The sequence below is a fragment of the Vanessa tameamea genome, chromosome 2 (assembly GCF_037043105.1).
Source record: "Vanessa tameamea isolate UH-Manoa-2023 chromosome 2, ilVanTame1 primary haplotype, whole genome shotgun sequence".
Classification (NCBI taxonomy): domain Eukaryota; kingdom Metazoa; phylum Arthropoda; class Insecta; order Lepidoptera; family Nymphalidae; genus Vanessa; species Vanessa tameamea.
In genome coordinates, this window is record NC_087310.1 from 13473196 (window position 1) to 13498554 (window position 25359).

At 34.5% G+C, this 25359-nt stretch overlaps 3 protein-coding genes across 11 annotated transcripts in view; 2 read left to right on the forward strand and 1 right to left on the reverse strand.

Annotated features, from left to right (window-relative positions):
• LOC113394067 (protein shifted) lies at window positions 1–15128 on the forward strand. Of its 3 annotated transcripts, none has more exons than XM_026631257.2 (8): window positions 1–167; window positions 5913–6077; window positions 7574–7813; window positions 8154–8318; window positions 10802–11002; window positions 13971–14066; window positions 14257–14460; window positions 14923–15128. In XM_026631257.2, exons 2-8 carry the CDS (start codon window positions 5918–5920, stop codon window positions 14961–14963), a joined length of 1107 nt encoding a protein of 368 aa, XP_026487042.1. In that variant the 5' UTR covers window positions 1–167; window positions 5913–5917; the 3' UTR covers window positions 14964–15128. The 3 variants fall into 3 exon arrangements, with proteins under 3 accessions (XP_026487042.1, XP_026487045.1, XP_026487044.1); XM_026631260.2 differs by having other exon boundaries at window positions 8154–8297; XM_026631259.2 differs by having other exon boundaries at window positions 5917–6077.
• Window positions 11812–17292, reverse strand: LOC113394068 (5-demethoxyubiquinone hydroxylase, mitochondrial). Its single transcript, XM_026631262.2, has 4 exons — window positions 17179–17292; window positions 13853–13932; window positions 13169–13397; window positions 11812–12102 (listed from the first exon to the last, which is right to left on the reverse strand). Exons 2-4 carry the CDS (start codon window positions 13919–13921, stop codon window positions 11825–11827), a joined length of 576 nt encoding a protein of 191 aa, XP_026487047.1. The 5' UTR covers window positions 13922–13932; window positions 17179–17292; the 3' UTR covers window positions 11812–11824.
• Window positions 17004–25359, forward strand: part of LOC113394065 (DNA-binding protein Ewg) — a 13233-nt gene continuing 4877 nt past the window's right edge. Inside the window, exons 1-10 of one of the 7 annotated variants that reach the window (XM_026631250.2) lie at window positions 17004–17135; window positions 20324–20473; window positions 20675–20828; window positions 22162–22286; window positions 22510–22683; window positions 23017–23179; window positions 23502–23614; window positions 24038–24154; window positions 24784–24897; window positions 25091–25273. In XM_026631250.2, coding sequence (XP_026487035.1) covers window positions 20390–20473; window positions 20675–20828; window positions 22162–22286; window positions 22510–22683; window positions 23017–23179; window positions 23502–23614; window positions 24038–24154; window positions 24784–24897; window positions 25091–25273 — 1227 coding nt within the window. In that variant the 5' untranslated portion in view covers window positions 17004–17135; window positions 20324–20389. Of the gene's footprint in view, window positions 17136–17268; window positions 17494–20323; window positions 20474–20674; window positions 20829–22161; window positions 22287–22509; window positions 22684–23016; window positions 23180–23501; window positions 23615–24037; window positions 24155–24783; window positions 24898–25090; window positions 25274–25359 lie in introns of those variants that run through there. The other 6 variants (XM_026631249.2, XM_026631253.2, XM_026631251.2 and 3 more) reach the window with 6 other exon arrangements.

Genomic DNA, 25359 nt, shown 5'->3' on the forward strand with positions numbered 1-25359 from the left:
CTGCGGCAGTCCGTGTTGAATCGTGTAACGAATAGCACGCGTACACTTTGTTTAAATTCGTTAAAAAAAAACGGTCTAGGTTCTCGATCAGGTGCAGTGAATTTATAAATATAACCGCGTGATTTGTAACCGTGTTAATCATACATTTATCACAGAATATATATCAGGTACGAATTGTATTTTGAAAAATTAATAGCCTTCGCGAATTTTGTTCAGAATACCTGAGAACATTGATCCCACTCATGTGTTTAATTGATTTATAGATTAGGATCGTGTGCATTCTTGGGTTTTGTGCTTTTATGATTTTAATAATCACTGTTTACGACTACATATTTCTTTTTAATATTTAACCACAGTCAGTAGTCAAATTTTAGACATAATTTGAAATCTGTACTACAATGAAACCAATAAAAAATAATGACGATTTTCATGAATAATGTTTACTTTAATTTAGTAATAGTATATTTTTTTAAAACATCCTCTTTCCACTTATAAACGCGTAAAAATGTAAACAATACTATAGCCGGTACCGAGGAAATCTGTAAACATAGTTTATTAATAGTGTCCCTGGATCATATTATGTTGAACTGTAAAGTGTGCATCATGTCCAGGTAAAGCTGGCTGTTCACTATATTAGGTCATTGATGAACGATTTGCACTTAAACTGGTTTCGAACTTCCAAGCGTGAACGGCAATTACATAAATAACATACCATCAAAGCGGTCCATTAATAAAATTTGCATACAATTTTATACAATTGGGTCTTAAAATTGATTTTAAATTACAGGCATATAATATATGAATTAATTCGTAAATTATAAATTATTAATTGTTCGTAACAATATGATGTTATATAATAAATAATTAAAATCCAACCCATAGTTCAGTATTAAAATATTCGATTTTAAACTTAAATAAATCTAATTCATTTTGACATGATATTATATGTATTGTATTGAGAATACAAACAATTTCTCGTTTCAATATGTTTTTTATTTGTAAAACGTGTAAAATTAGAAGCGTATTAAAAAAAATGATAGATTAAAATACCGCACTCTTGTGGCTTTAAAACAGCAACATGACCACAACAGTATCGATGCAACACGTTTATTGCATGAGTATATCCTTACATGGAAGGAATTTTGAGTTTACTAATCTTATTTTTGCGTTTACATTACTGACATGTAATTAGATATCGTAACATGACCGATAGAACTAAAAAAGATTTAAATTTGTCATATAAATGTTTCCTTTTATAACAATTTAATAAATTTATACAAAAATAATTGTTGTGTTTAATAACTTCCTAAGTAATTGAGAAGTAGGGTAAATAAAGAAGTAAGTAATATCTAAAGAGTCATGTCTATTAAACAAACACATCGTAATAATGATTAGATTAAGAATTTTATTTTAATTAAAGGTAAGTCTTCCTAATAAATTTAATTTCAACTTATTACAAAGCAATCAGTGGTATTTTTTTGTCATAAATCTCAAATAAAATCAGAATATTTTATTTCAAAGAAATAATATTCAAATGTACGCAGTAGGTATTTGTTAATAAAATATCTAACTTATCTGATATACATAATATAAAAACAAATATCTTTAGTTACAACGTAGGATCACAGAGCATTGTTATTACAGTTTACTTTAATTGAATCTTTCAAACTAGCAATTATGTTGAATGTTTATTAAAGACATTAAGAATACAATAAAATATTACACTAAAAGGATATATTTAAAATAAAATAGATATATTGTAAATTCATTATATATAAATATTTTTGCATACACTTAGTATGTGAATTTATATAAAAAAAATATATATTAATGTAATGAACAGCCGTCCTTAGTCGACGGACAGGAGCGGTCGCGGCCGTCAGCCGGACCTTGTTTTTTACTTTTTACTCGGTTACCTGTTCCCGAACGAGTCCGCTCAACGGCTGGTTAAGTTAACAAGTGCTTGGCAGGGGTGTCGAACCTTTTTTTAACATTTCTAATTTAGGTAAAATTATTTGTATTTTTCTTTAATTATAATTGCTGGTCAATATCCAACAAACAACATTAATAGATGCGACGCCAGTAAATAATAAAATGTAATTCGCAAGTAATTCTTATTATAAATGATAGCAGTATATACTTAAAAAAACACGTAGGTATGTACGTACATAAGTAGGCGTTAGGTTATAAAGTAGAGTATAAAATTTCAACACTTCGATAACTACCGCGTTGGCTTTAGTTTCGCAAAATCGCATGGGGTCATTCGCTTGCAACGTCCCTTATCACAGGAAATGTTCGTCGCATCCTAGATGTGACATTCAAAACCGCAAATTGTATTTTTATTCAGTGATTCAGAATTATCGGCTAATTTGCGACGATGGAACAGATATTAATAATTGTAAGACGAAAACGTTTATTTTTTGTTTTTTTGATACTTGTCCGCCAAAAAAAATTATGAGTTAATTTTCCGTACAAAAATGCCGTGCAAAATATATTTGACTCGAGAGAAGGTATATAAACATAAAACAAAAACAAAACATAAAATGTAATTAATAGAAATAATAAAAAGTATATATACCAATCGAAATATGACACTTATATGAAAATATTCACACTTGTCACATAAATAAAACCCGAACAAATATGGGTTCATCAACGATGGACTTTAATTTTAGAAAAAATACATTTATCTGCAAGGAATATAATCGTTTGTCGAATTTATCTATCCAATAATTTTAAATCACTCCTAACGTTTTAATTAAACGTCACAATTATATGAGTAAACAAAAATTGACACGAAAGCTTCGTAATATCATCTGCAACACCCCCGCCCCTTCTTCACACACGGACAAAACTGCGAGCGGAAACTAGTTCTATGTTATTTACCAATATACATATCGGGTTAGAGTCTTAATTGTACCTGTTTGTTAACGAGACAGGTAGCCATATAAAAATAGTTTTGATAGATTATGTCATCAGTTGATAGGATCATTAACCAGGGCTAATTACGTATTTAAAATGATTAGACAACTTTTTACTCTCCTCATAATGTAAAAATATTCTTATTCTAACATGCTACTCCTTGCGGGTTGATTTTGAGATCTGCGTATTTATATATATATACACACCCGGCCGTAACAATTTAGATAAAACAATGTTTTTATAGATAAAATATTATTCTTTCAGCATATTTTAATTTACTTAAATATACAAATAAAACTTATTTATATATTGCTTATGTTTATAACTAGAGGTTAGTCAGAGTCAAGGCTTTGCAAACACATCTTTGTCAAATGTAAATACGACACAGTAAATACCTATTATGTATATTATCTTTTTTTTTAACATTCGTTTGTTTTAACATAATAAATAAGGAATTTATTTATTAACTGGTAATTCAACATGAACCTCTTGAACTATATTTTATTAAAAAAAACTTTAATGTAACAGTCTCCAAATGTTCCACTGTTTGAACAAAGGCCCAATTTGTTATGAAGACTTAAAAATATATATTTATAGCTTATTACTTGCCTGGTAAAATTCACATGTTCCAGACTAAACAGACTTTGATATTATACCTCTCTTCACTTTTTTCATCACATTTTTTAATAACATATACATTTTTTCGAAATTATAAAACTCATCATAATCTGAATAATAAGAATTGTCAATACTCAAATATTTTTATCTTCTTTTATAATATTGATATACAATTCGTACAGATCAATTACAAGAGGTAAAAACCGATGAATATACAAACATTTTTGATTGTGCAAATTGACAACCCTGTTGAATTTGATGTGAAAAATATTATCAGTTGTCAATGTTTGCGCTAATTATTATAGGTTATCTGTAAACAAACTTTTATACTGATAATAAATTATTAATAAAATATTTAAGTTAATTGAATGGAAGCGTTCAATGTACATTTTGTTGTAATTTGATACACGTTTTTATTGACATAATTACATTGAAAGTAAACAATTCAAACTAGGTTTATTTATTTACTTATCTTATTCGTAACAATCAAAAAAGTATAAAAATATGCTTTAAACAGCAATTAAAAAATTGTCTTTATCTTTGACAATGCTCATGAAACCAATAATACACCGCTAAGGGTCTATTCGCATGGCTAGTGTGCATCAAGATTTTTGCGTATGCATATTTTGAAACATGGGTGCTCTAGGCTTGTAACATTAATATGTGCGTGAACTCTTATCATGCAATCATGAAAAAAATCGGATTTCACAAATTACCTAAATTTATTAATTGTCAAGAAATATATATAGGTAAAAGATGTTAGTATAGACTTTGAACGAAATCTGCGTTTTAATTAATATCTAGTAACTATCTACTAAAATATCGACCATTGAACCAGTAATGTTTTACTAACATTTATAAATATAAGGCGCTTAGTAATAAATGTTACAAATATTTACATAATTCTTCGAATTACACTCCTATTATTACATACAAGAACATGAACTTCACGGTTGTGACGTCAGTAATCCTAATTTAAGAGTAGAATAATCTTTTATTTGTAAACACACCATAATAAAGGGAACACAGGGAACCTTGGGAACACAAAATTTAAAGCAAGAGAAATTTCAAAGCACAGTTATGTACATATAAAATAATAATAGCTACGAAAACACCTTCTTTTATGGATGTTAATATCGTAGCTTTCTGAGTTAAGCATAAAAACTCGTCATTTATTAATTTTATTAGTATAGAAATTTTAGATATACCTACGATTTAAGAAATCTTTACACAAGTATAAGGAAAATATTATTGGATGTACAACTAGACAAAATAGTTTAACACCCCTGACTTGTATTCGTGTGACTATTTTTTTTTTGTTAACACCTTTTGTTAGTATAATTCGACATCGGGAGCGAGAAAAAAAAAGTATTAGACATTATTTTTGACAGGGGTTATTTAATGAAGTTGTCGGGTTTTTTTACGCGTCGAGCGTTTCTCACGACTACTCCATTGTGGGAGCACGTCTCGAACGGTCCCAATCAATTATGTTAACTGTGATATTTTTTTGTCTCGGACGTCATCCGACTATTTGTATGGTCAACAAACATATTATACGCCAGTTACACGCTTATTATTCGGTTTACATTTCGGTTAATGTTGTGTTAAAGTTATGTTTGGTTATGAAAAAAATTTACAAAAACTTTTTATAATGCTACTGAATTGACTTCAACTACATTTTCACTTTACTCCAGGTTTAACAGCTTCTTAGTGTACATACGTAATTACCAATTCGTTTTGAAAAATATTCAAGCAATCTTTAAAAATGCGCGCCTTGTTCGCCATATTTTTTAAATACTTACACCAAAATCAATATATACTTTATTAAAGTATATGCTCTTTCAAATACTTTTACAATACTATCTCCAAGTCCTTTATCATCTATAACTTTGAACGATATATGCGTTGTTTCTTTAAATAAGAGTATAATGTTAGACAGTGAAACTTATAACTGCGAAAATTATAGATATTTAGTTCAGTTTAAGCCACATCATGAATAAAATTAAGCCTATGATCTGGCCACGACACCATTAAAATTAAATATCATCATCATCGATCCTTTGTATGTAATTTTATGTTTAACGCAGTGTAACACTGCAAGAAGAAGGATTTGGCAATCTCTTACGGTCTGTTATCCGTTCAAAATAATTTTGCTAGTGGTTTTCCCACCACCATACTCATTGGCGACGCGCTAAGCTGTGCTGATGAGTTATATTATGTATTGACGAGTGCACACGAACACAAAAATAAAACCTAGAGAGAGTGTAGGATCTATTCTACTGTGCCGAAAACCACACCGGCTATGTGACTACTAAATATAAAATATATGTCGCTTTTATTATTAGAAATAATAATAATTACTATATTGTTAGTCAGAATGTGGCCGTCGGCGTCATTCGCGGCACGTGTGTGCGCAGGAGTGGCGCTGGCGATGTCGCTTACCATCGGGGCTGGCCGACGAGATTACAAGGATCCAGAGAGACAGAACTCGGACATATCGCTTTGGATTGATGAGCGGCAAGTGAGAATGTTCAGTGGTAAGTTTATTGCATAATAAATTACTCAAATCATCTTTTAAATAAATTTATCACAAAGAAGAATAAGCCACAGCTGGCAACTAACTACTGGCAGATCTCAACCTAATTTTTTACTTTTTGGAGATAGAGAGTTTTTGACGTCATATTATCACAAAACTAGAAGTGTGTAGCTATTCCAGACAAACTAAAGTCGAGTCGAGTCAAAATCTTTATTCAATTTAGAACTGTTACACTTACAGCTGTGAGCTTCTGTAAAAAATCACTTTCTGAAATGTTGACAACCGACTTCCGGTGATACGCTGTTTTGATCTGTGTATGTTATTCTCACACATAGCTCTACAGCACGTCAGCAAGTGACAAATTTGTTTTCGACAAAATAGATTATCTATGCTAGAAATCGCCTTCGTACAGACTTAGTGCGTAAAACCTAAGTATATGAATTTCTCTACTATCTGTGATATACTGCAATCTGATCTTGACCTGCAGACATCTTGGCTTTACGGGGCTATGATTATGACCTCATACGTATAATATGTTATCTTAACGGTTACCGCTAACTGTCAATGAGAATACTTTTAGGTTTGTCTTTTACTTGTCTACGCTTTATTTATAAAATTAGTAATAATAATTAATATAAATATAAATCGCTATTCTGTATGATAGTAAATAATACCTATAGTTAAATACAAACACATACTTTACTTGGTGGTAGCGTTTTGTACACGCTCGTCTGTGTTGGTACCATCCACTCATCTTATGTTCTATCGCCAAGCAGCAATACTTAGCATAATTGTGTTCTGGTTTGACCAGTGAGTACTGAGTAGCCAGTGTATTAATAGGGACATAGCATATTAGCTACCAAGGTTGGTGGCGCATTGGTGATGTACCTATTTAATATTTCCTACAGCTCTAATGTCTATGGGTAGCGGTTGCCACTTACCATCAGGTAGCACATTTGCCCGTCTGCAAAATAACTTTAAAAAAGAAACATGTTTTTAACGTTACTTATTCGTCTATAACTTAGACAAATTATTATATTATTTGAATATTTTACTCGTCAGTATATATTAATAATTTAACAACCGTTGTTAATCTGCAAAGTAAACAAATAATTCTACTTATTATTACAACGTACAGGCTGATTTAGCCGGTGTAACTACAGACACAGGACATGTAACATCTCCGTTCCGCATTCAAATTCCGAATCTTAGTGGTGCATTGGCGTTCTGAGGAATAGTTAATATTTCTTACAGCGCCAATATCCATCTAGGGCGGTAGAAACACCTTACCATTAGGTATTTTACATTTAAAAAAGTAGAGGGCGCCAGCGATGGCTAATATACGGACTGTTGTTTTAGTTTTTAGCCTACATTTTTATGATTATGTCAAAATAAATGAAAGCGTTGTTTTATTCAACACGTAATGCTTTCAAAGTGAGTGCTTAAGTACGCAATAATCATTTAATTAAATTTATGTAAAATGTAATCATTTTCCAGGAATATCAATGCAAGTATTCGCAATATTGAACGGCAACATATCGCCGTACATATTAGAACCTAATTTCTCCCACAAACTACCTGTGATACCCTCCGAAGTGGGCTACGTCAATTTCACATGGCGTTCAAAGAAGCGATACTTCTATAATTTTGACACACTGACGTCTTCTGACCCCAAAGTCTTGAAACCACCATACCTATCCATCAAAACACAAGGCCGGGTGCCTAAAGCCTCTAAAGGTAGGTATTCAAATATTTTTTTTTTAAGTATCATTTAGACTGAGCATTGCTATGTAATACCACAGGACAATTTTGGATGTTTTGTTTTTTCTATATAAAGTCAAGTCTCTTAGTTTTAATTATTCAGTTTTTTTTCTTGGCATATTCTTTAAGTCCTTTCTGTGAAATATCTTATACATGAAATGTGACATTGACGATATAAAAAAAAGGAATACTTATATGAATATATAAAGTAATACTAAACTAAGAGGAACAAGATTTAGCGTTGGAATTTGAACACAAATTGCCGTTTCTTTAGCAGGCATACACTTATTATTGTGTTTATTTAAATTGTTCACAGAGTTCAGTATATTTTTGCCTTGTATGGGTAATGTGAGTGGAGTGGCAACATTTGAAATAGGCCTAGTGCTCAAAAACGGTCGAGGCACCCCGTTGAAAGGCACGCCCCTCAGGCTAAACCTAAAGAAGGAATGCGCACAGAGAGGTGTGTATTTAGAAAGGACAGGTATTGTATCGCCAACGCATTTTTAACACAAGTACGAATGTACTTCCTAATATTGTAATTGAATTTTCTTCCCCATTTGTAAAACTAAATTTGCTTGTATGTTCAAACGCGCTAGTCACGACCAGTTTATAAGAATTTTTTTTGGTGGTATTCCATTTATTAAGATAAGCTGTATAAAGGCTAACCGTGAAACCCCAAAAATGCTATTGCCTTTCTTGGGGTCTTGGCTTCATACAGAATTTCATCAAATTCGTTAAGTATTTTGGTCGTAAAAGCGTAATAGACAGTTAGACAGAGTAACTTTCGAATTTATAAAATTAGTATAGATTTAAGCGTGATAATTTTTAATCTGTGTATATTTCCCTTGAATTCGGATTAACTTTTTAATAAATTAAACCAAACAATCTTCAAATCTTCAAAATCAAAACGGTCTTCGAATTATTATTTAAAAGTAAATTTAAAGATTTCAGCAATTACAATATTGGAAGTTCATTCGTAATGCTTTATATATTTATAATTTAGATATAAAATAGGAAATCATAACTCTTCATAAGCAACGCCTTCTTTAACATCTAAATAAAGTCTCTATAAAGCTTATTAATTTGATTTGTTACGCTTCTTCTATTATATAAAATATACTTTTCGTATAGATCACTAAAACGTTTATTGACAGCGAAAAGTGTTGCTTCGCTACTAATAACGACATATCTCGTACCTTTAGACCAGTGGTTCCCAAACTTATTTTTCTCGTGGACCACCTATTGGCATGTGTCCGTAACCACAGTTTGAGAGAAACACTAAAATATGAACTAAGTTTAAATTTGTTTCATATTGGTGCTTTTAATTTTATCCTTAGTAACCCTACGAGTATTTCAGCAATTAAAATCTATGAATTTGTTAGTGATTCTCTCAAACTGATAAAAAAAAAGAAAAGGTGATCATGTGTAATCAAGTTCATGTCTGAACAAGCATTAAGCATTGTCGGGCGGATAGCGCTTTGCAATTTTAGCAAGATAAATTTTCGTGTACCCCCATTAACATCTTATGGACCTCCATTTTTTACTCACGCCTACGTAGACCCCCAGCAAGTCTCCCGTGGACCCCTGGGGGTCCACCTGGACCACTTTGGGAATCACTGCTTTAGACGAATAGACATACGTAACACGTGTCGATTCAACGCCTTATTAATACTAAATATATATTATTATTAAATAAAAACATTGAAGACTGTAGAAAATTAATAATTGTTATGGCCTTGGGCGGCAACATTTTAGCGAGGACAAATACACAGCAGATTTAGTATTTACACACGTACCTAATTATCGAAATTAACATTTCAGAATCATGGAAGTGGTTTATTAGTTGTAGTTATTTACTACTTACATATATTTATATTATTATATAATAATTATGTGTGTGAATACTAAATTTGTACTGCCAGGACCATGTCAGAGTAGAGCGATTCATAGAAAATATATTGAAACAGTATTATTATAATCTAGAAACTGACATAAGCCATCTCTTTCTATGTCAGAGAGGGCCTAAGGGGAAATTCAACTTGACCATTTCACAGGCCGAGGTCCAGACTTCCCTGGTCTGCGAAAAGGTTAATAAGTAATTCTAATTGCTCAACGCTCGTGTTGTTTGTCGAGGTTGTATGAATTTTATAGACGAAGTGCCCGCCGATGTTCGTATTACACCGTTAAGCTGTGGTTATATTCACGCATTCAGAAACAATACTAGGATTGTCGTTTAATCGTTCCATTGTTTTAGATTTGTAGTTATTAATTTAATTTATATAACATTGAAAAGCTGCTCAAAAACATTACTTTAAAACGTGATATAGAACGCTTATTTCTAATTACAGTATAGCGTGTTATAAAAAATCGCCCATTTATTTGGACGAAGTTTTAGGATAATCATTATTTTGTTGTGGCTCATCTATAGAGTAGTACTTTTCGAATAATTTACTTATTTACAAAGTTTAATTTGGCTCTTCTTATAATATATAATTTAGATGGGCCACCTTGGTCATTATCATTTAACAGTGTAAGATAGATTATCTACTTTGACATATGTTTAGAATAATCCTAAGATTTAGTAAAGTATCAGCAAGATTCGTCAAAATTTGTATTGTTCGTTTTACTCCTAAGTAGTAATAAGTCTGCGCCCGCACCGCTGGCCCACGTGCGCGTCAGGCCGTATTAACCGAATCCATTGTTTTCCGGGCGCATGTCGCCGAGCCCGCAGACTGGCCGCACTCACGGTTCCTCTACTCACAGCAGATTGCGTTTTTTAGGTTGGTACACTCGCCCGCTTTTTATTCACGTAACACTTCTATCGCTGAGATCACTACGCTTCGCTTTTTAAAAATCACAACATGATGAACATTTTTTATCGCATGAATTAGAATACAATGAAATGAAATTCGACTTGAACTCGACCGCTCAGCATTCTCGGTTAACGCGCCCTGGCACCCGCAGGGCCCGACCCGGAGTGCGACAAGAAGTGCGCGAACCAGGGCTGGTGCAACAGCGACAAGATCTGCCAGTGCCCCGAGGGCTACATGGGGCAGCACTGCCGCACGGCGCTGTGCTACCCGCAGTGCATGAACGGCGGGAACTGCACGGCGCCCGGCGTGTGCTCCTGCCCGCCCGGCTACCAGGGCCGCCACTGCGAGGGAGGTCAGTGCCCTCCCGGTTAATACGTATAAATAAGCTAAGACAAATAATACTGCTCCTTTGTTTATTACTAATTATGGTTGAATTTAGACCACTGAGCGAACACTACTTATGTTTGAATAGCCTTTTGCTTTGATTTTACTTTTAATCGAGTAATAGCCTAAAAAAAATCCTAATTTTAATATTTTATATTTTGAGATATATTTACATGAAATGAAAGACCTGCTTACTTCGAGTGACGTCTCAAAATGGCGTCATTAGTTCTACTTTTTGCATTTCTTTTCTTTTAATTTGTGACATCAGGAAATTAATAATTAGTGAAATACTTTAATTTAACAAAAATACCTTAATTTTATATTATTAATAAAAAACACGATTTTTGTTCGTACGATAGGCTAATTCTAGTGGATAAATGTAAAGGTACCACCGATTTGGATCACAGATTATATCGAGAAGAGTTGGCAAGAAACTCATTTGCGACTTATCAATATAATTAAATTACAAACAAAGAAAAATAAAACGCCTGTCTTTCTTAAAAAATATAATGTTTATCTACATTTTAAAAAACTATAAGTATTTATTGAAATCAACCCGTAACATATTCAATAATATTTGTGTTTTTTTAACACACCATGTATAGTTCCTTCGGTATAGAAAAACTATCGTTACATTCAGCATAACAAGCATGTACTATGTTGACAAACGATCTCCATGAATCATTTTATATTAAAATATTTAAGTAAATACTGTAACGAACTAAAGAAAACTAAAATATAGAACTAAAAAAAAACCACTCAGTTTATATCTTTTGCTGACCGTCACTGCCTAAATCTTCTTCGATATAGAAATAGCAACTTTACAACCTGTCTTGATGACTTCGGTTAAGGCTTTATAGAAGGGTGCTTGTTCGGCTCCGTGGTCGATGCCCGTGTCGTGATGTTCCTGTTCTTCGTCCCTGAACTTAGTGATCGTTTCCAGGATTTCTTTGTCCACGTTAGGATCTTCCATGAGGGTCCGGAGCTGATCATTGTAGTGATCCACTATGACAGTTTCGACTGCTACCGTACACGCCATCGCTGCTTCCTTTCCCAAGAGTGCTGTACCTAAAATATAAATTGAATTTAAAACATGTTGTATATACACTGACGGACACACGATCTGCATCGATATTCAGCTTTTGAAATAAACATTACAACCAAGTATTCAAATTTTTTATACAAAGTTCTAATTAAAAGCCATAGTTTGGGTCGTTGACCACCTAACAGCATAGTATCATATCCTGAAGTGTATGTTTGTTTACGGGAACGGACCATTTTTTTAAGAAAGACGGTAAATATATCAATGATTGGTTTTGGTAGGTTTATTGAAACACTGGTTTTTCAAATTTCAATTTAAAAAAAAATTTGAAGGAACTCAGTATTTTATTCTTCTAACAAAGTGTATACATAGACTTCACGTGCCCCTATTACATATTCTAATCGGTTCCGCATAAATCTAATCATGGTTATCAAACGGTCTTGCGGAATATTTTTCCAATCTTGCGAAAGAACTTTTCTTAGTGCCGCCACTGTTGTGGGCACAGGATTTCTCGCATACAGTTTTTTTTAAAGTAGGGTTGTTATAATGTTGATAATATTTTCTTTTATTTGATGGTAGGGTTCTGTATAAGCCCATCTGGGTAAGTCCCACCCACTATCGCCAAACATCAACCGTTAGTATTGTTGTGTTCCGTTATGTAAGTGTGTGTGAAAAGTAAGTAAGCATCTAAGCTCCGAAGGTCGCAATTGAATTTGAAACTTTGGCAATGTATTGAATATTTCTCAAAGCACTAATGTCTTAGGGCGGTGGTGATTACTTACCATTTGCTAGGCCACCAACCGATAATATTAAAGAAAATAGTAAAGCATGAATTATTTGTATTGCTCTATTGTGTATTGGTTGTTATGGTTTGAAGTGTAAGTGAACCAGTGTATATTAATCATGCATGGACGGTAATGAGTAGATCAAGAATTAGTAACAAGCATTAAGGAGTGTTTTATACTCCTCACGGCGCCAGTAACTATGAGCGAAGGAAATTTACCATTATTCCCTCCTTCATTTACACTATGCTTTTATGATATCTTTAAAAACAAAACATTAATTCCACTAAATATTTAGCTGAATACTAACCAGCCCCGAGTGCGAATCCTGCAATATTCCACAGAGGGGTCATAACGGTTGGTCGCACACGATATTTCGAGATGAGTTCTTCAAATTTCTCTCTATGTTTAATCTCTTGCTCCCACATGTGCTTGATCAGAGGCCCCTCAGCCGTGTTCCCCAGGACTGCCATCTGCCCTGCATATATACGATCTGCCCCGAGTTCTCCAGCATGGTCGACGCGAATTATTGAATCCAACTGATGACAATATTAAAAAAATATTATGCAAGAGAAATTTTAATTTATTACGAGATATATTGTAACACATTACAGGAAACTTTTATTTTTAATTATATATTTATTTACTTCGCTGGCCAAGTGGCTAGCTTATATTGCTACATATTCCAAAATCTTAGGTTCAAAACTAAAGTCGAGCCAATGACTTATAAGTTTTCTGTTAGGAGATTATCAATAGCAGTCCGATGTTACAATATTGGCAGTGGTCTTCGCAATGTTACATGCCGGCTACGGCTGATCTCCCTCCGGTCCAATCGGATTGTACCAGTGGGGTAATAGACAATGCTACTTTGCGCACACGCTTGTCTACTTTAATGTGTTTGGCGCCGGAGGTCGACAAGGATTGCGCTTTCATGCCATGGGCGAAAATTAGTCAAGAGAACCTTTTATTTTTATGTTAAATAGTTTAAACATACTTGAGGATTTTTCTTCCAAGTTGTCGAATATGCTCTCCTCGCTTGATGTAAAAGTTGCGGTCGGAACATTTTGGGTTAATCTGAAAAATAGAAATAACGACTTTGTATATTGTTTCAGGTATATGTTCACAAAAATGTTTAAATGGCGGAAAATGTATACAGAAGGATACGTGTGAATGTCCTAAAGGATATTATGGTCGGCGCTGCGAATTTTGTGAGTATTCATAATATATCGTGATTCGTGTACTTATTTATATTTAAAATTACCTTTATAGCTGTTACCGTGGATAACTTTTTTTCATTGAACTGAACCAATATGACCAAAAAAAATATTGGTTCCGCATGAAACGTTTATGTTTAAATACAAAGTAACATGTGGCATTAATCGATTTCATAATCGGCAGCGAAATGCGTGATCCCCTGTCTAAACGGGGGGAAATGTAAGGGCGTGAACAAGTGTCGCTGCCCCGCGGGGCTCGGCGGCAACCACTGCGAGGTGGGGCGCCGCGCGGGCGACTGCGCGCGCGCGTGTCGGCACGGCGTGTGTCGCGCCGGCGCGTGTCGCTGCGAGCCCGGCTGGCGGGGGCGCTTCTGCCATCGAACTTACGGTTAACATTCTTAAATAATTAAATTAATGTAATCTATTCATTTGAATTGTATCTCACATTTTCCATTTATAGCCTTACAAGTTTTTACAAAAAATAGTAGTATTACATTAGATTTCTAAGTAAAAATGAACTATATGAACAATGATTATATATTAAAAGAACAATCTTAAAAATAATATGAATGCAACATTTTTGGTTGGATGGATGGATTTTTATAACTCAATCATGCCAAAACAACTGAACGGATCTGAATGAAAATTAGATTATAGCCTGGACTAGTTCATGAATTACAGGGCAGTTGTAAGGAACCTATTTCAAAATAATGTACCTAACATCTGCACCACTAGTTCGATAAAAAATATCACAATGATTGACGATTATCGTACTAATGAATTGCAATATAGCAATATTTAATATTAAAAGACTGAATTAGGGCTATAATAATACTGTTATCTTTTACAGGATCTTCAGAAGAGTCTGGCGAGTTCAAGAGGCCGCGATAAAAAAAGCAATACATATTAACACGTCAGCAGATGTAACTTGTGATTTCATTATTTTTATAAGAACTTTTTATACAGATTTTGTATCAATAACTAAATTAGTCATTTAGCTATAAGATTAGATAATAAAAAAAAATATTATAAATTAAATATACGATGACAAATATATTCAGTTGTATTCATTGTCACCTTAACATTATAACAATGATTTATCAGTTATCTTTGACATGTATGAAAATGGGCCTAATATTTTACTGCCGATAAAAAAAAATTTATAAGCTTTTTTTTTGTAAATATGTATAGTCCAATTATACCCATGTTTGAACCCGTGAAGATTTTGCATTTCAGGTGTTTTTTAATAACATTTCTCTTTGAATATAGCATAGTATGAAACTGACTAGATACTATTCAAATTTCCGGGGAAAGTTTATGTATAGAGAAATAAAACAATCATAAATAATATTATAAATGCAAAAGTATGTTTGTTAATTTGTTTGTTACACAATCACATCTTAACTGATCATCATGAAATTTTGAATACACAATGACAAAATACTATGGGCCGGAATCATTATCATAAATAATTTAAACTGTAATTTAAAACTCAAAAACAGAAGAGCTTGACTTAATATAAAACAGCTGGTTTATAAGCTAAAAAGAAAATAACAATCTGGAGCCGATATATAGTTTTTGAAATAAGTATTTCTTAATCTATCTTTGCTGTATTATAGATACAACTAGAATAAAAAAATCTTGTTCATTGGATAATTGGTTGTTGTTGTTCTTGGTTCTTGGATGGATAAGGATAGTCCTTTTATTTCATATTAAAAAAAAAAAACAAAAATGTATAGAATAATAGAGACTTGTGTTATTGCTAAGCAGCCACTTTAGACAACTTTAAGGTGCAGAACATAATAAAAATGTGTGTGGTTAGGAGGTTTAAATTTATTGTATGGATCAAGCTGTTTGTTCTTGTGTTGCACTAATTATCACTGATAATCAGAGCCATATTATCTGTCAACTGGGTAGTCAACTAGACAGACCAAAAATTGGGAAATAAGTATTTAAAATAGTTAATGAATAGTTGTTGATGCCGAATATTTCTCTTTTTTGAATCTAGGATCTAATTAAACTTAGAATCAAATTTAAATTTCCGGATCCATGATCCAATTCCAAAATAGTAATTTAAATGAATATAATTACATTGTGCTAAAAAAAATTAGGGTTAATCTGCGCCTGTATATAATATAAGTATAGTATATACATATACATCACATGACTTAATATCGTCATTTCCATACCACATGTTTCTTGTTTTTAGTATGTTATAAAATACCTAAGTATATATTTTTTTCCGTATTTACTAGCTATTAATTGAAAATCAATGATGTGAAAAAAAAATTGAAATTTATATAAACATTAGGCAATATTTTCCTTATTATTAATTTTCATTTAAATAATTGAATGCATGATAAATACCTGTTGCTTTTATATGATTTAAACATGATTTTAAAAATAGAATGTACATAGTACGAAGGGCATGTGTATAGGTTACCTATATTTGATTTGATTGAGAACCAAAAAATTATGTTATAATATATATATATTTTCGAAAATTTTACAATTTCTTAGAGTAGATAAGTTAAAATTTACGTCTAATGTTTGAAAAACTTTGTTTTATTTGAAAGTAAAATAGCCCCAAAAATTTAGCGAAGTAAGGTTATATACATTTGTCTGAATACTACTAAGTATTCAAGGTATATATGTTAACATTTATAGCATTGTTATAAGAATATACACTAATATACATGTACATATCAGAATGTTAAATCTAAATATGTTTAATATTTACCTTTGCGAATGTTTAAATGTACGTAGGTACGGCTAGTTAAATCACTATTTGCACAGTCTTAATCAAGTAACAGATTTTTTCGTCCTTACAAAGTTAACATACAGTTTTTCAAAAAAATACAAGAAGTATTTGTCCAAAACTTAGCTAAAACTAAATAGTTAATTGTTTACAATTTACATGTCAAATCCAGTTTCTGAAAATTCCAATAGATAGCGCCACTTCGTGACATGATCAATGTTTTCCAAAATAAACTCGGAATTTTTCCTCATCGCCCCTTTTTTGAGCGAAAAATAAAATCAACTACGAACACCCTACAAAAACTGGTAAGTTTCACATAAAAACAAAACTTTAATTCACTCTACTTACGAAAATAAAAGCTCTTTCCCCCCGCAGTCCGAGGGGCGATTTCCCTTTCCATGTGAAAAGAAAACCATACCGCGCAGACTCGTACAAAATGGCGTCCCTTGCTATGAAGTGTACAATGTTCACATATCGCGTTTACCGATCGATATCAATGGAGGACTCGCATTTTTCGGGGTCTCCTGAGCGCTTCGTATATTTCGTGAATTTAGTGTTCGGTTGAGTGAAAAAGTCTTAGAAAGTGTTGTTTTTGCCCAGTTACATCACAGAAAGCATGAAGAGCTTCTAATAGGAGTGCAAAATGTCTTTCAAATCACGCAGGTGCGTACGCAGTCGTAGTCTTTCTATTCTGTCTGGGCCTGCTCGAACGCGCGACCCCTTCATGATGGCCATTCATTTGGGTTTATCCTTTACGCCGCCGCAAAAGAGTTTATGTCATTCGCTTTCAAAATTGACTCGCCGCGGATATCTGCCTCAAATTGCATCTAAACAATAACATGAAACAAAATGCGTCATTTAGGAACTCAACATTGCAATATATCTTTAATAAACCCGTAATATTCTGAAGCTGGATGTCTCTCGCAGATCCAGCTTAAAAGAAACGACCTGGCATTTTCATGCCGCATTGATTTCATTTGTGGGATATGCTTTTTAGCTATTCTGTGGAAAGCTCGAGTATTGATTTTTCCATAGAACTAGCTGCCTACACAATAGAATAGTTGAAATTACGTCGACCCTATTAACATTTTTTGAAAATCTAATTAGCACTTTTCTTATACCGAAACACCAAATTATTTAACCTACATATTTAAACGAACGAATGTTATTAAAATTTTCTTCAAAGCCATCTATTAGAATTTAACTAGTTTAAGAATTTCAAAATGTCAAAAGGTCATGACTGTGAGCCTTGATACATTTATTAAACAAGTGCTTGAATACTTCTTTTTGGATCTAATTAGATTAGGGTTATTTAAGAAAAAAAATATCTATATCAATGCTCTGTAACAGAAACATATTTAAGACACCATATGCTCAGTACAAAAAATATTTTTGAGAAACAACAGATGAGAATATTTTTGTTGTGGAACTTGAACTCTAAAATATAAATAATATAGTGAAGTTCTTAATTTAAAAATTTCCTTACTGTCTTGCCTTTTGCATTTCAGTGACTTTGTTCATAGCAGCATGTTATAGCATTTTTATTTATCTCATATTCGGTTGTGAAGGTAAACTTCCTGAGGTTGTTATCTGGAGGCATGTATCAGATGAAAATTGCGAATCAGCCACATGTCAGCAGAACCACATTGGAGCAGTATAGTGTAATAAGGTTTTAAATTATAAAAATAATGAGCCCTTAATGTGACAAATTTAAAATCATTTCTAATCATTGTAATTTCATGGAACAAATGTGCTAAACAAAAACACAATTTCAATGAGAAGTGATAACTAATATAGATTTTTCATCAAATATGTAATGTCTTGCACAAGTAACAATAAACTTTTATAATTAAAAAAAAAATGATTAAATATGTATATGCCTTATAGCTCTAGGTTCCTATTTGATTATAAAAGACAGAGATAAAGATAATTTTTTCTCTTTATTTTGAAATACAATTATTTATTATATTATAAAGATCTATTACCATAATAAATATCCAGACATATATGTATATTTGAATATTTACTTTTGCAATATATGCGTATGTATATAATATCTATATTCATTAAGAACAGTAGAAAAAATTTACTTCAAAACTTTTGTAACTACATATTATTAATCTACTTCTTAATACATTGGATTAAAATTAGTGTTTTAGTGATTATATTTATCTTCATATTTTTACCAAGTTATAATTGTATTATAGGACTATTTAATGTTTATATAGAAATAAAAAATAGTGATTCCAGTGATGGTCATAAGTTAACCTATTATTTACTAGTACAGACTAGCTGACTGGCCATCTTCTTATTTTGAGTTTTTAAGGGCTTATCTTGAGATTTTAATAAGGACAGAAAAATGAGATGTATTCATGTTAAAAAAAAAATTGAAAATATTAAAAGGGATGCTGAATATGAATGCCTATAATTTTTACGTGAGAAATCTGATAAAAATAAAGATTGAATTTTGTAAAATTATATTCTAGATATTGACAACAGCACCACTAACTGGTGTCAACTATAAGAATCATCCAGATGACCTCTTTAATATAATAAATGTTTCATCAAAATCTATCCAACCTGAAGTTTTTATACAACATAAAAAATATATTTTTGTTCCAATTATATAATACAACTCAAGAATCACTTGCCATGTGCCACCTATTATAATTGTATGGTTGTATGCCAGCAAATGTTAGCAACAACTTTACAAAGTTTTAAATCAAGTGTTTGAACAATACACATATTAATATAATATTACTAGATATTCATTACAGTTTTATGTACAGTTACAAAATTATATCTGTCTAATTGTTCGTATATATGAATAACAATTGGTTTAAGTTTAGTAATTCATTCAATGTAAGACCATCACACTTACTAATTGGTAGCTAAAGAAAAGGAGTTAGCTTTAACTTAAAATCATTGTTATCATCATCATAACAGCGCCAACTTTCCAAATAGGTATTAATTTCAGTACACAATAAACACATTGAAATAATATAGTAAATTTATGATATAACTGGTACAGGTCAAGGAGGCCTTTCTCAATGGAAACTACTTAACTAGCATAATATGTACTCTTGTAATTTGATGGGGTGGCAATTTGACACGACCGGAGAGAGGTCAGTTGCAGGACCAATGGCTGTACTTGATTTACGAAGCACGGAATTTTAAATTCTCTCAACATCCAAACTAGGCTGTTACTGTTTATTGATAGATAAATATTATAACACTTAATTGGCCTTACCCGGGAATTAAACCCAGAACCTTGGTATATATCTTATGAACTAGGCACTAGACCTAAGAGGCCGTTATATATGTAGGTATATATAATGTATTTTAACTGAATAAATTAATTTGATAAAAGTTTTATAATATATTCATTCCTCATATTATGTATAATTATTGTATGTGAGTAAATATTAGTGTTGATAAAATTAGAAATTTTTTCAACACTACATTTACCCCAAATGCACGTATTTCTTCAAAGGTCGTAACGAAGAAACAATTATAAAGTCACAACAAGTGTTGTGGTAGTACAGCGGGTGGGAAGCCAATGGTCCGGGAGAGTCAGGGGGATTCAGACTACAGCAACATGAACTCAGCCGTCAGCTCAGAATCTATGGACTTGGCTGAAGAGGTTTGTGTCTGAAGAGGTAGATGTATATACCTCCAAATAACATTGCATTACTTTTGTTTTATCGAGTAATATACCGTGAATGAAGGCTTTAAATACGCAGACCGTAGCGATAATAATCTAATTTTAGTGTTAGTAATTTTTAAACGAGTTTTAATTTAATGAAATAATGTTAAATAGCATGTGTACTATGGTCGCGAGCAGGACATGTCCCAAGTGGACGGGTGCGGGCTAAGCGGCGGCTCGGAGGACGAGGACGAGTGCGCGTCGTCGCCGGCTGGCTCCGCTTACGAGGACGGCGCTGATGTCATCAAGAGCGCCATGAGCGATGAGGTCACCAAGCAGCTGGCTGCCGCTGGTGAGGACGCTAACAAAACTAAAATATATACCTACTGTTGGTGCTATGCGCTCACCACTAAAGGCACAGTCGATTTTATTCGATGATTGTTTTAATCTTTAATTTATTGTACAGAGAAGGTACAACAGAGTACAATACAACAGTTGGTTTCATAGTTTCCACAAACATTTTCTTTTTTTTATTAAAAAAGTTTGTGAGCAAATAGTACTGAACAATGCCGGTGATGCTTATAATTAACTCGCTGTTTTGTATTTTATTTATTTAGTACATCGTAATTACATTGAAACCGATTACCGTGCTAGTAACCTATTGAGAACATAACTTTGTATTTTAAATGTTGGAAAAGAGTAACTACTGAGTTTTTTTGCCGGTACTTCTCGGTAGAATCTACATTCCGGTGATAGCTTTACTTAATATAGTTTTGTAGATTAACGATTCAAAGGTGCTCGTAAAAGCCTAGTCGAATAAAGTATATTTTGTTTTATGTATAGAAAGTGTATAGAAAAAAGAATAAAGCTTGACCGAACTAACCGGTTTTTAAAGTGATTCGTTCAGTAATTCACAAAACTTAAATTAATATATTTACTCTACATGTAATCAGGTCATCTAAGTATGAATAAGTAAGGTTGAAATCTCAAGTACATTCGGATAACATTTTTCGAATCTTATCAAAATTGGTACAGTAAAAAGGTCCTTGAAGATTACATGAATAATTTCACGTTTATAATATGGTGTCGATTTTACTCACAAGAGTCTTATTGATTTCTACAGTTGAATAGAGATAACTCTGTGATAAGACACGTTCCACGTACCATTAGACGACTTCTCTGAAAACATCAAGTGTTTAATATTTCTATAGAACCTCATGCCTATTCGGTAAAGAAAAACAATTGAATATATAGATAAACTCTCCCAAATACGATTGCTAACCAGCTTTACAATGTACGCCTTAGTTTCATTTTTGAGAGTTATCCCTTGTACACATTACCGTCTTTACCATAGGGCATGGGGCACATGCCCAGGGCCCCCATCCTGAGAGGGCCCCGAAGAACCAACAATTTACCAAATTAAACCAAAAAATATCTAGCAAAAGGGCCCCAAATTCATGGGTGCCCAAAGGCTCTGCTTGTACAGACATGGAATAGAACATCTTAGACCTCATGGTTGGCAGCGTATGGATAGTGTAGAGTGCGTTGTTTCTTGCAATATCTATAAACACAGATAATCTCCAATGAAGTTGCAATCTGAACTGTTTTCTTCTTAGTTGAAAATATAAGGAAAACCCGATGCCTTGATCATAGTATTGTCATATCCTAATTAATTTTGTGTACAGGACCGGTGGGCATGGCCGCCGCGGCAGCTATTGCGTCATCGAAAAAACGTAAGAGGCCACATTCCTTCGAAACGAACCCCTCAGTCAGGAAGAGACACCAGAACAGACTACTTAGAAAACTGAGAGTAAGTTCATAATTTACATCATAGAATAATATATCTATCGACACCAATCTTGTAATTATTACTATCGTCCGGTTTCACTGACGTAACATATCGAGGACTGATCGACACGTTTCGAGGAGACCACCTCTCCGCACCGCGAGGCGGACGAGGCGACTCGAGTCGCCGACTGCAGTGATACAATGTGAACAATCCATGTAACGTGTGCCATAACGCGCTGCGACAGCAAACGATCGAGGAGTTCGCGACGCGCGTGGGGCAGCAGGCCGTGGTGCTGGTGGCGACGCCCGGCAAGCCCAACACCTCGTACCGCGTGTTCGGCGCCAAGCCGCTGGAGGACGTCGTGCGCAACCTGCGCTGCATGATCATGGAGGAGCTCGAGAACGCGCTCGCGCAGCAGGTACCGCGCTACGCACGCAACCACCGCCACGCCACCTCCCACTCACCACCACCCTCCCCTCGCCCTGTCCACTCATTTTGATATAGTTGTTTCTCAAATCGTAGTTCACATGAAATGTTCAAATTATTTGTAACTTTATTAATAGCTGCTATACAAAACATAAAAATTCTAGTTTGAGTCTTATGAAATTGTTTTTATTTGTAAAACTTGGCACGTAAACCGTGAAACGTGAACGTGAACCGTCTGCGACGCCTCCACCGCGCAACGTGTCGCGCGCCGCCCGCAGCGCCCGCGCGGGCGGCGCGGGACAAAAGGATTAATAACGAGCGTCAGTTCGGGCTGGGCGGGTGCCCGCAGGCGCCGCCGCCGCCGCTGGACGACCCCTCGCTGTTCGAGCTGCCGCCGCTCATCATCGACGGCATCCCCACGCCCGTCGAGAAGATGACGCAGGCGCAGCTGCGCGCCTTCATCCCGCTCATGCTCAAGTACTCCATGGGTGAGTACGGGTGATGTTCGAGGGTGAAAACGTCGTATGGAAACCTTCGTGAAGCAGAGTCTAATGAGCCCCAAAATCCTATTAATTCGTGCCATTACATATTATGCAAAGTTTGAGTATGCTCACTTAAAACGTCCAGCCCCCTGGTAAATGTTCATATACGAGTAACGAACTCACCATATAAAGTATATAACTGCATTAATCGATTCAGAAATGAGTTATTATTGTTATTAGGAAAAAGTTATTTGTACTGTAATGTACTTGTCTTTGTTAGATTTGCACTTAAAAACGAATCCGTAAAATAATTGTGCCCCCTCCCCAGTGCGCGGCAAGCCAGGCTGGGGCCGCGAGTCGACCCGGCCGCCGTGGTGGCCCAAGGACCTGCCGTGGGCCAACGTGCGCATGGACGCGCGCTCCGAGGACGAGAAGCAGAAAGTGAGCTCGCTCGTATTATATGTTTTAAATTTTAATTCAATTATTATACCATTTAACCGTTTTAATTGTTTAATATTGCATTTGTAATAAATGAAGACGTAAATAATTTAATTGTATTACAATATTGTATCAATTTACGGTACGTGCACATCATTACTATATCATTAGTGATGACCTTGTAAGTTAGTCAAATGACTAACTAGGCAGCAGGCTGCGAGGCCCCAAAGTTCTGGGTTAAAGCCCCTACGTCGAGCCAGTAAAAAAGTTACTAGCATTATTATTCTGTCGAAAAATTCTCAGTAAATTCCTAGAGTCTAGAAATTGCTAGTTCTGTGCGTGAACTCAATCCGGTCGTGTCGAATATAGTGGTAGTAGTTTAGACATAAATATTTTATTAATTGTGTATACACGTGTGTGTACCAGATGTCGTGGACGCATGCGCTGCGACAGATCGTCATCAACTGCTACAAGTACCACGGCCGAGAGGACCTGCTGCCCGCCTTCACCGAGGACGAGGACGACAAGATCGCCGTACAGCAGGTGCTTAGCGATACGATCGTGTTTCTCAGAAAAATGAAGCTGACTATTGCTCATAGAACAATCAGACGATCACGTCTCTTCTAATATAAGTGCGAAAGTAAATCTGTATGTCTGTTGCCCTTTCACGGCCAAACCACTGAATTTTATTGCATTTTGATATAAAGCAAGCTTAAACTTCAAGCTTCAGCTTCAAATTTTCAGTGAGATTGATTGATTCAAACTTCAATGGTAAATGTTTTATATAATTAAATTACAAAACAGTTCAGCACCCTTTTCTACTATACATGTTATTGGATTTTTTTCCTTTGTTCAGTAGCTTATTTGATTAAAAAATTAAAATAAGAATGGAAAAATAAAAACTTCAGATTTCGACCCCTGGACGAACACTTGTACAAAATTATAATAAATTAATTAAAATTGTATCTACTGAATTTTAACCGGTTCTCAGTGGGATCTACATATCGTACCGGGGTTGCTTCACGATTAATTAAATTTCGTGAAATAAAATGTGCTCCATTAGCGATGCCTGTATGTGATATGATAGCATGTGAAGTAATTAGTGCCAAATGACCATTTCTAAATGCATTCCCTGTCCACCACGCTGCCGGATGTGTAACTTGTGCGCGCAGTCGTGCGCGGGCAGCTCCAGCTCGCCGAGCGCGTCGGGCGCGCGCGCGCACGCGTCCGCCGTGCTGTCGTCGTCGCAAGTCTGCATCGACCAGATGACCCTCACCGACGTGGACGTACGGCCCCTTCTCCGCTCCCTTCTATACACGTCGCCCTCACTCGCCGTCTCGGTGCCTCTTCTTAGATACGGCCCGTCTACATGTCGTAGATTTCGGTGGAGAGTCCTTTACGGCCCGGATCCCGTATCGATGTATGTGTCCCGATCTAATTACAGGGGTGTGTTAATGTTGTGTTGTGTGTGTGCGTTAGATGTCGCAGTACGCGCCGGCCGTTCTGCAGACGATCACGAACCCGGACGGCTCGGTTTCGCTGATCCAGGTGGACCCAAGCAACCACATCATTACGCTGCCCGACGGCACCACGGCGCAAGTGGTCAGTATCGATACACGATCTGCCGAAAATACCCGAAACTGGATCGACGGATCCTTTAAAGTGAGGCATATGTGTTAACAGTTATATTTTGACGAAAGAAATCAAATTTCCACCCTGAATTAATATAAAAAATTAAATAAATATAC